This window comes from Schistocerca nitens, chromosome 10 (genome assembly GCF_023898315.1).
Source record: "Schistocerca nitens isolate TAMUIC-IGC-003100 chromosome 10, iqSchNite1.1, whole genome shotgun sequence".
Lineage (NCBI taxonomy): Eukaryota > Metazoa > Arthropoda > Insecta > Orthoptera > Acrididae > Schistocerca > Schistocerca nitens.
The window spans coordinates 96,199,699-96,217,794 of record NC_064623.1 but is presented as its reverse complement, the minus strand read 5'-3'; the positions used below and the strand labels follow the sequence as shown (position 1 = coordinate 96,217,794).

General features: G+C 38.9%; 1 protein-coding gene across 1 annotated transcript in view; it reads right to left on the bottom strand.

Annotated features, from left to right (window-relative positions):
- Window positions 1-18,096, bottom strand: part of LOC126210636 (nuclear RNA export factor 1-like) — a 158,808-nt gene that overhangs the window by 124,532 nt on the left and 16,180 nt on the right. Inside the window, exon 5 of the mRNA XM_049939953.1 lies at window positions 3,924-4,028. Within this exon, the coding sequence (XP_049795910.1) occupies window positions 3,924-4,028 (105 nt within the window). The remainder of the gene's footprint in view (window positions 1-3,923; window positions 4,029-18,096) is intronic.

Sequence of the window (18,096 nt, the reverse complement as noted above, 5' to 3'; positions counted from 1 at the left end):
TACAAATATTCTAAAAGGCTTTCCATAATAACTTATCTCATACTCTCTAAGGTAGGTGGCTGATAACTTCTAATAAGTGCTCCTCACAAATTGGATCATTGAGGTATTTGGCTTGGTTTATTTCACATTCAACAAAATTTCTGTATCCCACCCATTCATTGGCTATTACATGGTTTCAACCCCAATAATTCCAAGCAAAGTTTCTTTTGTGATCTCTCATCCAGTATTTAGTTTTGAATTCTCCTTGAAAATCAATCAAAGACTTGTAATCATCTACCCTCAAGCATACCCCATTGTGCTGACCACGAATCTAATTTTGCTGTATCTGACCAAGTGCTGGGTAACATACCTTGAGGAATAACACAGGACTCATATCTCCACCCAGTCTAAATTTAGGAAATGTATGGTTGATTTCTTTACTAAGTGTTGACATAAAATCATCATACTCACTACTGTATTGACTGCTCTTAATTCATTCCTCATCCCTATTCTTTCTTTCTAGTTGTGGGCAGTATTGATTGGATGTACTGTCACTATCAGACAATAAATGTATAAGTCTGTTGTTATTGTTACAAGTAGTTGACCTGATGTCTGCTGGTCTGACTACAATGTCTGAATATGAGATGTCTCGTACGTTTGAGGTATTACTCGGCTGTGACAGTAATGTAGTTTCTTTGTGCTCATTACGACATTCTAACATTTGTACACGGAAGTCAATTTCATTAATTAAGAACAATATTGTTTCTACATCTCTATCTTTCAACTTTTGCAGATTTGTTTTTGTCTCTAGTACTCTGGTTTCTGCAGTTTGGATCCCTTTAATTATCATGTCTTGGGTTGTCTTAACCTTGCTGTCTAATAATTCTAATTGTATGTCTATTTCTTCTATGGGTCTGGACCCTAGATCGAGTCCAGTTTCCAATCTATCCATTCTCCTATTGACCTGTGTCGTAAGATTTTTGATATTTAATTCCATCTGTTGTAATTTGGTATCCATTTTGCTTAACCTTGAATCTAATTGGATAAATTTGTTATTCATCTGACCTGTCATTGTTACCACAAACTGATGACAATGCGATTTCATCTGTCAAAATCGCGATTCCATCTGTGACAACTTCTCGTTGATCTGTAGCATGAATGTATGTAACAACACTTCGGCTGTATGGTGATGATCTGCGAGAGCCACAGTTGTTACACTCTTTCCCTAACTATTTGGTATATCGACACAAAGTTATTACTATACTATCTTATTAAACAGGTAAGACCTTGACTTTAAAAGAACTTTAGAGATCAGAGGTCTTCTATTAGTCCCTGACTGCTAGTTAGGCATCAAATTCTTTCAATACAAGATATTTATCATTATACAAACAAACAAACAAACAAACAAACAAACAAACATACATCATTTTTAAACCACTGGATATTTAAGCTAGAAAGGTAAATGATTTTTACTCTTAAGCAACAGGCTGTGTTGCTGCAAGATGTTGACATGAAAGGCTGGAATGCATGCCCATTACAGCTACTGTGTGGTCATGACGCTGCATGCTGATGCAGACAGCTGATGTACCCATATTCAGCAACTCGTCATAGTTTTAAAATGGCATGCTCAAAATGTCCTGATGTATTGCTCGACTCATATTTAGCTGCGGCACAACACACATAAAAGAATGTTGCAATAAGGCAAGTTTTCGGAGCCAGTGGCTCCTTCTTCGGGCAGAAGGGCTGAAGGAGAAGGAAGAGGGGTGAAGGAAAAGGACTGGAGAGGTCTAGGGAAAGGGGCAGATTTTTGGAAAGTCAACCAGAACCACGAGTCAGTGGAGACTCACAACATGGGATGAGAGAGTCTTCCTTCTCATCCTGGGCAGTAAGTCTTCCCCGTGGTTCTGGGTGACTTTCCCAAAATCTACCCCTTTTCCTAGACCTCTCCAGTCCTTTTCCGTCACCCCTCTTCCTTTCCCTTCAATCTTTCTGCCTGAAGAAGGAGCCACTGGCTCTGAAAGCTTACCTAATTACAACCTTCTTTTGTGTGTGCAATCTGCCACCACTTGGTGAGTAGATTTTTTGTCTATAAAATTAAATTATTCTGTCAACAATTGATTGTCTTCATTGTTATATTGATTAATATTTAATAATCTGTAGATGCAAACCGGCCACAATGTGTGATACTGTCAATGGATCAACTCATTACCAGTTGTTTATATGCATGGCAATACGTCATTGATTCTTGTTACTACGGTTATTCTTAAACGATGAAAATTATAGTTTTCCCTGGTAATTATTAATATTCCATGATATAACAGAGTATAACACTTTCAGTTGAAAAATTAATGTGATTCTTAGTGTTTCTTGTGTTGTAATTGCACACGCTGTATTGTCTTTATTGCTATCCGTTTTTATAACTGCAACTGAACTTTGCAGATTAGTACCACCTATTTATACTGTTTTTTTTTTTTTTTTTTTTTTTTTTGTCGAATTTTCCGCATACTTGTCAGCAGATATCTTTTGACTACTTATTATGTCTTCTTTACTTCTGTGAAATGTTGTACAGGTGTTTGTATTATTTTTCTTTCTCCTGAATCAGATTTTGTCTCCCTTAACATTCATAGGTTCACAAATCCACAGTCGTCATGTGCGAGATTTCTCTCTCTCCTTTTTAATATGATCATCTTACACATTTTGGAGGGACACCGCCTTCCACAAGATGCCTCCTGCGAAAGGAGTACTATTATGCAGTAACAGTTGCTGGCGGGTTCACAAACAAGGGTTTATTATTCCAATTACAAATCAAGTTTCGCTTCTGAGTGACAACAACTTCTTACAATCAATAACAAGAACAGACTCTCATGTTGGTTTTGAGTCAAATTTGGTTGTGTGTTATCTATGTCTGCCCGGTCATCAAGTCTCGCTATCACAGAACTTCACCATGGATGGAGCTCCATGGAGCACTACACTGCTCTACAGACTCTGAGCTGTGCCTGCTCTGACGTCACGAACAGCCATCTGGTGGCCCCAGAATATCTCCGACATAAATTACTACACCAATCCAAACAGAACCCAATTTCCTTTTACCTACATTTGTATTTACTTAAACCTAGTCTTTCGCAATTCAGTTCTCAGCCTTACATATTTTCTATAAACACAATCCCATATAATCTCACAACTCAAATCAGCAGTAAGGGTGCATATGGTCAACTCTCACTGACCACCATGTTCATTTGTGCCCTTACAAATAACATCAAAGCAACATAGACTTCTGATTACATACGTCATTTTGCGATATGACACCGCTTGATGTCATACTGCCCATGCAACTGTGTCGACGACCCGCACTTTGATAATCTGCCACATCTTCCATACTCCCCAGACCTCGCAATGAGAAATTACCACATATCGGACCATTCAAAGAGGTGATGGGAGGAAAGAAACTTCATTCTGATGAAGAGGTGCTTCAGGCGGTGCACAAGTTGCTCACTGCGCACATAACAAAGAATTATTTTCAGAGCAATCTGTGCACTTCCTACAGACTAGAAGAAGTGTGTCGAATGGCAGGAAGACTGTGTTGAAAAATGATACATAACAAAAAAATTAAAAAAAAAAAAAAGTTTTTATCCGATCATCAGTTGCTCAGACAGACTTATAACTTGTGGCCACTATGACTGATGATCTTTGACACAGAGATGAAGCAGACTGGAGTGACATAGCCATACTTGTTATCTGACCTCAGTTCAACTCGGCACTTGGCCGGGTCGGAGCTGCAGTTGTTGCTGCAGGAGAGAGCTGTGTACTAAGTTTCGCACCCTATATTTCATCGACAGCTTGGAATTTTATCCAAATTTAAATTCAATGGGAGCAAATTATATGATACAGCCACTGACAGTTACACATACTAATTTATAGTACAAAGAGGGCCATCAAAAACTTACCTTAGTAAGACCATATTGCACTTTAAGGTTCTGTTTGAACAATACTGTGAGGGCAGCACTGCAGTTTTTCACTAAGAATGTTATATGTCCATCCTCCATACAAAACTGAAAAAAAAAAAAAAAAATTAAGTATGCAAAATTATGGGAAAACTAGACTCTCTACTACAATGTGCTTATAATAACCTAGCAGTATTATGTAGTAATAATATATCCCAAATATCATGCACTTTACTAAAGGGCATTAGGCATTTACAGCAGAGAATAGAAAGAGATTGCCTATATAAAAAGTCTTCAACATGGCGTTAAAAATATGCAGATTGTCAGTCATTGCCTTCAGCTTTTGCAGAAGATACAAGTCGTCGTCAATGAGAGGGAACAATGTGTTCCCTGCATGTAGATCACTTGCCCAATGTTTGGTGACTGGATACTTCTGTTCCTTTCAAACAAGGACACAATGTCAACAAATTTCATAAGGGAAAGACTTACTGCAATGTCTCCTAAAGAGTCCCTAGATTGTAAAACAGTGGATTAAAAATAAATACCGTGCATAGCCCCCAGGTGGGGCATTCTTGGTCTAAAAAGTATCTTACATGCCTGGAATGAGATAAACACTAGATTGCCCAGCATCAAACTATCACTTAAAACACCCAATGACTGCCAATTGACCGCTAAGGTTTCCATTGCATTTTTAAGCATTTTTTTTTTCTTTTTTCCCCCTCCAAAATGTAATGGTACTTCATATTTTTGTCTATTATTTTTCCATATATAATAATTATAAGGGGACATTTTTATTTGAACCTGATATATTTTATTTCCACATTAAAACAGACAAAAATAAGTGTCACTGCATTAAGAGCTACATACAACTGCTTACATTTCCAGTGTTTGAGGTTTACATCATGTAACAATAGGTAACAAATGAAGTTATCATAAACAGACATAGAAATCACCACTTTAGTTGCAAGGCTTTTATTTTTAAATTCGCAACCAGTTTTGATACAACAAATGTCCATCGTCAAGGGCAATTACTAAAACAAATAAGAGATGCTTGTAGGCATAAAATAAAACAAATGAGGGCTACCATTTATATAATTCTAGCAGCAGTCTCGCTAGATATGGTGGAAATGAGAGAGGACTAAGTCACATTACTGCGGCGACGCCTAATAACAAACTAGAAAAACCGCTTAGGAGTGTGAGAAAAGTTATGAGACTTACAATACTGTGAGTGATATGGTGATGCTGATTTGTTTTCCTTGTGCAAACTGGTGTGTTCATTCCTTCCAGATGCTCAGTCCAAGTTTCAACTCTGTGTGGCTATCACGTGAATTTGAGAGCACCATTAGCGAAGTCATGTTTTTGCTGTGTGTTACAAAAAACGATCAGCAGAATTTAGAGTCGCATTATGCCATAAGGTTTTGAGTTAAACTTGGGTAATTCGTGAGTGTGACCTTCAAAAAGTTGAAACAGTTTTTCCCTGGCACAAATCATTTTTGGAATGCCAAAAACACGCTGCAGATAGACCTAGCTCAGAGGGATTTTCTAAGATCAAAACACTGCTGATTTGCTCTTTTTGACAGTACAGGCACCGCACATAAGGAATTTCTTCCTCCAGGGAAACCTGTCAACTGAGTGTTTTACAAAGACGTCCTTCAAAGACTGAAGAAAAGGGTGAATTGAATGAGATCAGACATTTCACACAAGTGGATGCCGCATCGTGATAACACCCCATGTCATATAGTCACTTTCATCACAGAATTTTAGACCTCAAATACGTTTCCCTTGTTCTGTAGCCCCCCCCCCCCCTCCCCCCCCTCCGCCCATTCACAATTCAACTGATCTAAGTCCTTGTGAAACATGGACAATAAATAGTTTGCACAAGAAGAGAATAGAAGTTTTCGAAATATGGTGCTACAGAAGAATGCTGAAGATTAGATGAGTGGATCACATAACTAATGAGGAGGTATTGAACAGAATTGGGGAGAAGAGGAGTTTGTGGCACAACTTGACAAGAGGAAGGGACCAGTTGGTAGGACATGTTCTGAGGCATCAGGGGATCATAAATTTAGCATTGGAGGGCAGCGTGGAGGGTAAAAAATGTAGAGGGAGACCAAGAGATGAATACACTAAGCAGATTCAGAAGGATGTAGGTTGCAGTAAGTACTGGGAGATGAAGAAGCTTGCACAGGATAAAGTAGCATGGAGAGCTGCATCAAACCAGTCTCAGGACTGAAGACCACAACAACAACAACAACAACAACAACAAGTCCTTGTGACATTTTTCTTTCCCAGAAATTGAAAAGTATCTTAAAAAGACGCTGTTTTGGGGCTCTGGAGGACATTCAAAAAAGTGGAAGAGAATGTTAAAGGCCCTACCACTCATAGCCTCTAAAAGCTGTTATCAAGACGAGTGTATACCAAAGGAAACGACTTTGAAGGGGACAATACTGTTGTTTGAAATAAACACAAACTATGGCAGATAAAAAAACCAGTGTCATTACTTTTCTCATAACATAAGAACCATAACACTTCCATCGTGTGCTGTGACCCCGAGTGACTCGAGACTGGTTAGGACAGAGGCGACCACCCCAAGTGAGTGCAGAGCGCGGAGTGGTGCACGTGAGAGAAGGAGCTACATTGGGAAAATTCAGTGTGACGATACCGTAGCCATCTGTTAGGACAACTGAAGTGCATGGCACGAAACTGACTAACCAGGCAGTTCACATTCAGGTTGACAATTCAACACTGAACAGGAGAGAAAATATTATAAAATGATAGTGATGGGCATATGCTACTTAGTGGCCATACATTTAGCAAGGTTCCAGTAGTATGCCATAATCAGAGGTTAATAAGGCCACTAAAACCATTCATTAAAAGTGCAGAATTCTGTTGGAAGAGAATTCTTAAAAGTGAGCAGAATAGGTACTAACTGAACCATAAGTTTTTTTGCTGTAGGCGATTAGCATATGCACACTTAGCAAAATTCCAGTAATGTGCCAGAATCAGAATTAATAAGGCTGTTGGAAGTACATATGCAGTATGTAATTATGAGAAACTAGAAAAAGGAACGGGTGAAGTCAGACACAGCTTCACAAAAGAAAAATTATTCAACAGAGTTGTGTGCTTAAGCGAAGTGTGTTATTTAAAGCGTACAACAGAGAATTTCAATTTCCTCCGGAACATTTAGAACAGAACCCTCAGGCTGAAGATGTAAAATACTGCAATCTATGTTTATATCTGAGATGGAATGACAATTATTCAAGTGACCTGTCAGACCTTATTTTCAATTGCTGAGATCTTGGTGCCCTCAGAACGTTATATTAAATGAGTGGCTGGTCTGGCCTATGTAGACTGACGGACAATCATTGTACGGAATCCAATTGATACACGACTGAGCATAGTGACTATGTTCTCTAGTTTTGCAGTATGCAATTTTACTGGAGGCATAGAAGGCGGATACAATCCCCACTTTCCTAAGCCATTTACCAATTTATCTCATTATACATAGGGGACCCTACAACAATTATTATTATTTTTTTAAAGTTGTCTTTGTCTTTAGGTGACTGAGTAATCTGTTAATGGTTGTTAGGTGCAACTTTCAATTTCATTTGCTGAATAAGTACATCTGTAACATTTGGCTGAAAACCATTTGCACACGGTAAGAATTTAGTTTTATCCAGTTCACGCTGCTAATTTTGTTCCCAGAGTGGGACTCTATTAGCGTAGTGAAGCGTTGTACAGAGAGCAGTGATTTTATGCTACTTTGGATGATTTGGAGAGCAATGAATAATATAACTAGTTACTGTTTGTTTCCTGAATATATTAAAATGAACTTTACTATCTCGCAAAGTTATTTCTAGATCCTGGTATGGTATAGGGAAGATGGAGTGGTGTTCTAATCTACACTGGATTTCAGGGAGTATTTTCTTGAAATCTTGTTGCAAAGTTGCAGTTGAGTGTCAGTCCCATTATAAAGAAGTAAAATGTCATTCCAGAATGAGATTTTCACTCTGCAGCGGAGTGGTAGAGCACTTGCCCGCGAAAGGCAAAGGTCCCGAGTTCGAGTCTCGGTCGGGCACACAGTTTTAATCTGCCAGGAAGTTTAAAATGTCATTGATGTACCACCTGTAACAGAATGGCTCGTGCCATGCATTTCCAACCATCCTGGCATATGGCTACAGCACTGCCACACCAAAGTATACAAACTTAGTTCTCTTTCACGTGCATCACTCCATGCTGAGCACTCACCTTCACCTTACCCAGTTTCACAAGACTCAGGGTCATAGCACATGACATAACTATTCTAGTTCTTATCTTATATCACCCATCTTCACTTAGGGCCTTGGCAGTTTCTACATTTTATTATTGGTTATCACTTTAGTATTGCAACATGTAGCTTTCCACTGTATCTAGCTAACCACTGTTAGAATTTTGTAAATTGTAGTCCTCATTTGTTTTATTACATGCATAAAAGTGTATGTAAGGATTATTTTTTAGCCACTTTTCATGTTTGTTTTCAGCAATTGCATCTAATGATGGGTATTTGTTAGCCTGACACCAGTAGTGAACTTAAAAATAAAATCCTTACAACCAAAGCTGTGGTATCCATGTCTATTATGATGCTCAGCTGAGGATGTTCCCCCTACGGGATTGTTTGTATTATCATAGAATTTTTATGCCATTCACTATAGAATTTTATCCTGTAACAAATAAGTAGTGTTTTACTAAATACATCTATATGGAGAGCCTTGTATATTCGGGAATCTCAATTGCAGTTTTTGCAGATTCTTTTACTTAGACATGAGCTGCTTCCAAATTTTTTACTTGTAAAACAATTATCTGTAGTTTTGTCACCTCAAGGTAATGTGTCACAGAACAGAAATGTATAAAATTCTTATTGCATGTAACAGATACAATACATCATTTGCATTCAGCAGTATCATGCATCATAAAAGTAATGGGTTCTGTCTGTGGTGTATTATCGTAACTGCTTCTTTTACATATGAGACAACTGTAGTAAGTCTCTCTGATAATGCCATTCTGCAACTAAAATTAGAATAAGATAGTGGACGATATCTTCAAGTTAAAGATCACAGGACAGAAACAGGAGAATAAACTGCTCCAGGGAAAATGAAACATGAAATACTGAGTCAGTTAACCCAGACACTTGATGGCCATCAAAAGGCTGGATCTATAAGAACTCAAGATTCCCCTGGGGTTAGGAATTCCTTTGGCATTTCAGTATTGTATAAGCTCTTTTCTTGGCTAGTCACCAAGTCTACTAAGAATACTGCTTTTTGGATGAGGTGTGTCTTCCTTAAAGGGTCCCCTGCAGCTTGGAAAGAAACTGATTGTTTCCCTCTTCAAGTTGATGGTAATCTTTGACTAATATTATGTCATCAACCCGGAATACAGGTATATTTGCTTTTTTATTATTTTTTTGTATTCTAATTCCTGCTTGCTTTTGAAAATTCCCCTTCACCATATTCCATTGTTCTTCTACTGTATTTTGCACTGAAGGTTGACACTTTGAACAACTATGATAGTGGTTCATCAATGAATGTTTTATTCATAAATTCTGCTGGTGATAAACATGTAGATATATGAGGTAGTTCATTCAATATAGTTTGGAACTCAGGAATCAACTGAGCCCATGTGGTATGTTTGTTAGGATAATAAGTTCTACATAGAAGTCCAACCTCCTCCATTACGTGTTCACGAAGGTTGGATTGCGAGTGATTTTTGAAACAGTTATGTTTTATATTTTCCCACATTAAAAATTATTTAAAATTATTGCTTGTGAATTGCTATCCATCATCCTTGAGAAGTCTGTGAGGCTTACCTACATCTTTACAATATTCTCTTAAACATTTTATTACTGTATCTGAGTTCGCTTGTTTGATAGGATAAAGTTTAATGAAATTCAACCAGCATTAGTAAAAATATGTAAGTGAGCCCTCCTTGACCTGTAGGTACGTGTCAAAAAAAAAACAGCAGTGATTTAATCACGTAACCTTTTTGGTATTATTGGATATAACTAATACTGTAACTTGCTATTATCACCTTTTACGTTTCTGGAATATTTCACCATATCAAAGTAGCTTACATCTTCTGTTCTTAAAGTAATAAAATTTATTCCTGTGTCTTATACAGTTACAAACATAGAAACATTCCAATCCTTTTTATGGATAAACCATATTAGATCTTCTTCCAACTTCATGAAATACACAATTTCCAACTGGATACCTTATTATTTTATCTTGGCTGGTAACAACAATGCCTGTTCATATTGCTGAAATTTTAAGCTAAAATACTCATCTGTTTTTATTTCCTGTTTATTTATTGGTGCAATTTGAGGCTAAAGAATTTATTGCAGAAATGACACCAGGATCTTCATTACGTCTCATTTCACTCATATCTAAAGATAATCTTGACAACACGCCAGGAACATGGTTCTGAAAGCCTTTTATGTAATTAAGTTCTATTTGGAATTCCAGTACAAACAAAGCTAACATCACTGAGTGGTTGTGCAGTAATCTACTTTCCATCCGTCAGGAATGCTAATGCTTGACGGTCAATGTAAACCATTATTTTCAGTCCCCAAACAACCATATGTGAATACTCCAAACAATAGCCAGTAACTGCTTTTCCCTGGCTGTGTAATTAAACTCATACTTGTTTAGGCTTCTACTTGTGAAAGCAATAGTTTTGCACTCACCAATTTCAGAATTCCACCCTTGAAACAATTCCGAAGTGACACCACATTCTGATGCATCTGCTGCTAATTTAAATGGCTCCTACATCACAGGATCGTTCAACAGAGTTTCTCATTCTTAAATCTTCTGATGTCCCTTACCCATTTAGATCTTTATTTTTAATAATGATAAAAGTCTAGGAGCTTTCATTATCTGACCCCTGCACATATCATTGATAGCCCGAGGAAAGAGTGTAATTGTTTCATATACTGGGATTCCCCTACAACATATCCCATGAGCTTTAATTCCTTCCTGCCAAAATAAGATTTGGACAGTTTAATGGTAACATCATTCTCATTAAACCCCTGCAGAGTTTCTGTTAACATGGTACAATGCGCTTTCCATGTTTTGGACACAATTAAAACCCCTTCTATGTACATAATCAGTTCTTGTAATAAAGCTTCATCTAAACCCTGAATAAATACTGAAACTGAAATATTTAAGCCAAAAGGCAACACTTTGAATTGATATATGACTTTATGTCAGACAAGAAAGCTGTATAATGTTTGGAATCATCATTTAGCCTTAGCTGCCAATATCCATCTGCCAAATCCATTTAAGTGAAATATCTAGTTTGTTCAAACCTAGCCAGGAATTCATCTACACATAGGGGTATCTCTCTCAGTTTTGATATGTTTGTTAAGAGCATGTGTGTCTAGGATCAGGTGCACTGTAGCTTTCTTAACCACCACCAACGGATTGTTGTAAACACAAACTATGTTCAATGACCTGATTGTCAATCATTTTATTTATTTCATTTTGTATTGCAGATCAGGGTCTGGGGGGGAAAAATGGATTTTCATCTTTTATTTTAAATGGACAAATGTTATTTCCTGTCTGAGCATACTGATTTATACTTCTAAAGAATATCATAGCATACTTTCTTTCCATTCTTGAAGTTAGGTTGTGTGGAGCTACTCTGCAGAGCAAACTAGACCATATGAATTCTTCACCTTTTGCAGTTGGGCAAGTGCTGAATTGCACCACTGAACTATTCAAGCTGCTAAAGGACGTAAAAACTTCTGCGATAACTCTTCTTCATTGTAACTACAAAGTCATAAGTCTTACTATATATCTGATCATTACAGCTCGTAAATCACTTACAGATTCTTCTTTGCTCACCAACTGCACAACAGCAACTAGGCATCTACTGTTTACCACTATAGTGTGCTCATCCATTGCTAGACGCATTTTAAAAGGTACTACCACTCAATTAACACCAGTTTTTCAAGACAATAATTCAGTCTCAAAATCTAACATAATGTTGTATTTCAATAACCAATCCACATCAAATTATACTAGTAAATTAACATTAGGTTCTATTAGTAAAGATGGCATAAAATGAAAATGGCCTACACTTATCGGTAGACATGTTTCTTGTTTGATTAACTTGCCTTTACTTCCAGTAATCCCCACAATATATACACCGGTAACAGGTAGCATGGACACACATCTTTATTTTTTATTGTTTATAATATATCATGGGAGATCAGTGTAATTCAGTACTAGAATCTATATAAATATCCACTTTTCTACCATATAACCCCCCCCCCCCCCCGATTATTATAAGATTTTGTATGACTTACTTCTTCTTCCTCATCCTAACCCAAGAACCACTCTTACATAGATATCTTATTATGCATAAAAGCAACACACACTTTAATTACTCTGTTATCTGACATAGATGTATGATAGGTATTGCATTATCAATACCATTGTTGACTATGTTTCATATGTTTGGTACAGACTTGTGACTGTATACTACTCATTCCCCAATATTTTAACTGATTATTGTCTCGATTATGAACGTGACATAAATTAGATTCTCTTTACCGTAAAAATTGATTGGAAAAATGCTTACCCTCACAAGGGTTCAGTTAATTTATAAATTACGACATCACTGGTCTTCAACTCTGAGAAGTCTGTGAACTCCCAACTTTGATATCTGGAGAAGAATTCAACTTCTACCAAAACCAGGTCTCATCAACTCTGATTTGTAGGAAGGCTTTTATTATGCCTTTAATTACAAACATTATCTGAAGTTAACCAACTAGGTGCATCTCATTTTTAACAAACTCCACACTTCTGAAGAAAAAACAAGAATATCAATGCATCATATTTACATTATTATTCTAATTTTCTGGTCAATGGTATTGCTTGACATCGTGGTTTGTCCAGAAGATTCTTTGCCACCTTGACTACTTTCAATGTCATGATGCCAATTGCAGCTTTAATGTTGTTGGGACAGAACAGAGCTCATGTGGAATACATCAGACAAAAATAATAAAACATAAACCACAAGACTTGTTCCTTAATAAATCCTCTTACATAATAATTAAACTTTTCACCTCTGGGCAGTTTTTCCATGTAAACAAATGAACAGAACTTCTGCTAATAAAGCTTGTCCATTTATATTCAAAAATGGTACAAGATTTCACCCTCAATCAACGAAATGATTTAATTAGAAAAACCTTGGCTACAAAACATCTGAGAAATCTTGTACCACCACACCCTCCATGTTATTATTGCCTCGGTTTTCTCCCTGGGTATTTTTAGTGCATTATTTAAAGGGTCTGCCCTTCCACGAAGGCCAGTAAATCACTTACAGTTGTCCACCCCCTGTATCAAATTTCCTTTATAACACTGTGTGATAATCTGTGTACCAACGATCACACGGATCGATTCTTAGATTGGGTTATCTACATATTTAGATCAAATTAAATGACATTCAGTGTATTGTTTATAACTTCCCCAAGAACTATTGTAATATTTTGGATCAAACTTTTGTTGTGTGCTGGACAAGCAGTATTTCCTCTCGAAATTTATCTGATACTCATTCCACAATTTAAAATCTTCTGAATGAGCAATTCCCCATTCTGTGGCATACCCACCAAATAACTATGTGTAAAATATATTTTTCTATGATCTTCCCATTTACTTGTACAATATCCCAGAGCTCAAGCATGTGCTAGTTTGTAGTTTGCAACATTCTATCATTTGTTATAATAAAGCTGAGCCAACCAGCTGACGGTTCCATGACCTTTCAATTGTCAAGGTGAAAAAATGTACAATACAGCAGGTTAGAGCATTTTGCCTGTGGGAGAAATAAATTTGCTCTAGGGTGAACGGATCACTTGGGCAAAAAATTAGCAATCAATGGGGTCTCTGTTATGAGAGACGCTAGTGTGAATAGGTATATGATTCTGATACTAATAACTGTCTATTAGTAGATGCCATTTGTAAAATAGATTTGAACTGAATTATTTGATGAGCACAGAAAGAGATCAACAAGCCATTGGTGTAAGTTTCGGCAAGAATATACTGCTATGTTAAAAGGTAATTCTGCCAGTTTTAATTATTTCCAGAAATTGAATTTGTGGAAAGCGTATTTGTGCCAAGCTTCTATATAGGAACTTCAAACATTTGGTTAGTGACGTCTGGTGGTGAATCTGCAATCACAGTCAAGGAAATTTGGGAAGTATTTTCCTGCAATTAAGAGAAATCTGCTTTAAGGCTACACACCATAAAACCAAATAGCACTGAATCAGTATCTGAATATTCTATATATATGTTCCTAGTTATGAACAGTGAATTCACAGGCAACCGGATATCATCGGCAGCTGCTTCTGTACCACAAGATCGATGAGTTTCCATAACTGCAGTTTTACTAATAACGGCAGAGCACAATTTTATTTCAGTACATTAAGTCACACAGTTCTGGCAATGACATAATGATTAATGCTTGTGTTCTGCACGACTCTGACAATATGATACAAAACCATTACGCCTTGCTACATTAGTTTGGGCTCTGGATAATTAATGAGAATAATTTCATTTAATTATCAGATTAACTTTTATAAGTATAGAAGCAGTAGCCACAAGTCATTACAGTTACACATCCTTAGTAATCTAAAGTTTAATTACTGTAGCCAATCATTATGCATATCTTTAATGTATGACATACATTATGTACTGCCTTTACATACGTCTGCTTATATATATATATATATATATATATATATATATATATATATATATATATGTGTGTGTGTGTGTGTGTGTGTGTGTGTGTGTGTGTGTACACCTGTTCCTTTTTCCCCCCAAGGTAAGTCTTTCTGCTCCCAGGATTGGAATGACTCCTTACCCTCTCCCTTAAAACCCACATCCTTTCGTCTTTCCCTCTTTCCTGATGAAGCAACCGTTGGTTGCGAAAGCTTGAATTTTGTGTGTGTGTGTTTGTTATTGTCTCTATCAACGTACCAACGCTTTCGTTTGGTAAGTTACAGAATCTTTGTTTTTAGATATATTTTTCCCACGTGGAATGTTTCCCTCTATTATATTCATACATTATGTACATACATACATACATTCCACGTGGGAAAAATATATCTAAAAACAAAGATGATGTGACTTACCAAATGAAGCACTGGCAGGTCGATAGACACACAAACTAACACAAATAAACACACAAAATTCTAGCTTTCACAACCAACGGTTGCTTCGTCAGGAAAGAGGGAAGGAGAGGGAAAGACGAAAGGATGTGGGTTTTAAGGGAGAGGGTAAGGAGTCATTCCAATCCCAGGAGCAAAAGACTTACCTTAGAGGGAAAAACAGACGGGTATACACTCGCACACACACATATATCCATCCACACATATACATACACAAGCAGACATATTTAAAGACAAAGAGTTTGGGCAGAGATGTCAGTCAAGGCGGAAGTGCAGAGGCAAAAATGTTGTTGAATGACAGGTGAGGTATGAGTGGCGGCAACTTGAAATTAGTGGAGATTGAGGCCTGGTGGGTAACGGGAAGAGAGGATATATTGAAGAGCAAGTTCCCATCTTCGGAGTTCTGATGGGTTGGTGTTAGTGGGAAGTATCCAGATAACCCGGACGGTGTAACACTGTGCCAAGATGTGCTGGCCGTGCACCAAGGCATGTTCAGCCACAGGGTGATCCTCATTACCAACAAACACTGTCTGCCTGTGTCCATTCATGCGAATGGACAGTTTGTTGCTGATCATTCCCACATAGAAAGCTTCACAGTGTAGGCAGGTCAGTTGGTAAATCACGTGGGTGCTTTCACACGTGGCTCTGCCTTTGATCGTGTACACCTTCCGGGTTACAGGACTGGAGTAGGTGGTGGTGGGAGGGTACATGGGAGAGGTTTTACACCGGGGGCGGTTACAAGTGTAGGAGCCAGAGGGTAGGGAAGGTGGTTTGGGGATTTCATAGGGATGAACTAACAGGTTACGAAGGTTAGGTGGACGGCAGAAAGACACTCTTGGTGGAGTGGGGAGGATTTCATGAAGGATGGATCTCATTTCTGGACAGGATTTGAGGAAGTCGTATCCCTGCTGGAGAGCCACATTCAGAGTCTGGTCCAGTCCCGGAAAGTATCCTGTCACAAGTGGGGCACTTTTGTGGTTCTTCAGTCGGAGGTTCTGGGTTTGAGGGGATGAGGAAGTGGCTCTGGTTATTTGCTTCTGTACCAGGTCGGGAGGGTAGTTGCGGGATGCGAAAGCTGTTGTCAGGTTGTTGGTGTAATGGTTCAGGGATTCCGGACTGGAGCAGATTCGTTTGCCACGAAGACCTAGGCTGTAGGTAAGGGACCGTTTGATGTGGAATGGGTGGCAGCTGTCATAATGGAGGTACTGTTGCTTGTTGGTGGGTTTGATGTGGACGGACGTGTGAAGCTGGCCATTGGACAGATGGAGGTCAATGTCCAGGAGAGTGGCGTGGGATTTGGAGTAGGACCACATGAATCTGATGGAACCAAAGGAGTTGAGTTTGGAGAGGAAATTCTGGAGTTCTTCTTCATTGTGAGTCCAGATCATGTAGATTTCATCAATAAATCTGTAGCAAACTTTGGGTTGGCAGGCCTGGGTAACCAAGAAGGCTTCCTCTAAGCGACCCATGAATAGGTTGGTGTACGAGGGGGCCATCCTGGTACCCATGGCTGTTCCCTTTAATTGTTAGTATGTCTGGCCCTCAAAAGTGAAGAAGTTGTGGGTCAGGATGAAGCTGGCTAAGGTAATGAGGAAAGAGGTTTCAGGTAGGGTGGCAGGTGATCGGCGTGAAAGGAAGTGCTCCATCGCAGCGAGGCCCTGGACGTGCGGAATATTTGTGTATAAGGAAGTGGCATCAATGGTTACAAGGATGGTTTCCGGGGGTAACAGATTGGGTAAGGATTCCAGGCGTTCGAGAAAGTGGTTGGTGTCTTTGATGAAGGATGGGAGACTGCATGTAATGGATTGAAGGTGTTGATCTACGTAGGCAGAGATACGTTCTGTGGGGGCTTGGTAGCCAGCTACAATGGGGCGGCCGGGATGATTGGGTTTGTGAATTTTAGGAAGAAGGTATAAGGTAGGTGTGCAGGGTGTTGGTGGGGTCAGGAGGTCGATGGAGACAGGTGAAAGGTTTTGTAGGGGGCCTAAGGTTCTGAGGATTCCTTGAAGCTCCGCCTGGACATCAGGAATGGGATTACCTTGGCAAACTTTGTATGTGGTGTTGTCTGAAAGCTGACGCAGTCCCTCAGCCACATACTCCCGACGATCAAGTACCACGGTCGTGGAACCCTTGTCCGCCGGAAGAATGACGATGGATCAGTCAGCCTTCAGATCACGGATAGCCTGGGCTTCAGCAGTGGTGATGTTGGGAGTAGGATTAAGGTTTTTTAAGAAGGATTGAGAGGCAAGGCTGGAAGTCAGAAATTCCTGGAAGGTTTGGAGAGGGTGATTTTGAGGAAGAGGAGGTGGGTCCCGCTGTTACGGAGGACGGAACTGTTACAGGCAGGGTTCAATTGGGATAGTGTCTTGGGGAGTTGGATCATTAGGAGTAGGATTAGGATCATTTTTCTTTGTGGCAAAGTGATATTTCCAGCAGAGAGTACGAGTGTAGGACAGTAAATCTTTGACGAGGGCTGTTTGGTTGAATCTGGGAGTGGGGCTGAAGGTGAGGCCTTTGGATAGGACAGAGGTTTCGGATTGGGAGAGAGGTTTGGAGGAAAGGTTAACTACTGAATTAGGGTGTTGTGGTTCCAGATTGTGTTGATTGGAATTTTGAGGTTTTGGAGGGAGTGGAGCTGGAAGTGGGAGATTGAGTAGATGGGAGAGACTGGGTTTCTGTGCAATGAGAGGAGGGTGAGGTTTGCTGGAAATGTTGTGAAGGGTGAGAGAGTTGCCTTTCCGGAGGTGGGAAACCAGGAGATTGGATAGTTTTTTTAGGTGGAGGGTGGCATGCTGTTCTAATTTGCGGTTGGCCTGTAGGAGGATGCTCTGAACAGCCGGTGTGGATGTGGGAGAGGAAAGATTGAGGACTTTTATTAAGGATAGGAGTTGACGGGTGTGTTCATTGGCTGAGTTGATGTGGAGGTGAAGGATTAGGTGGGTGAGGGCAACGGATTGTTCAGTTTGGAAC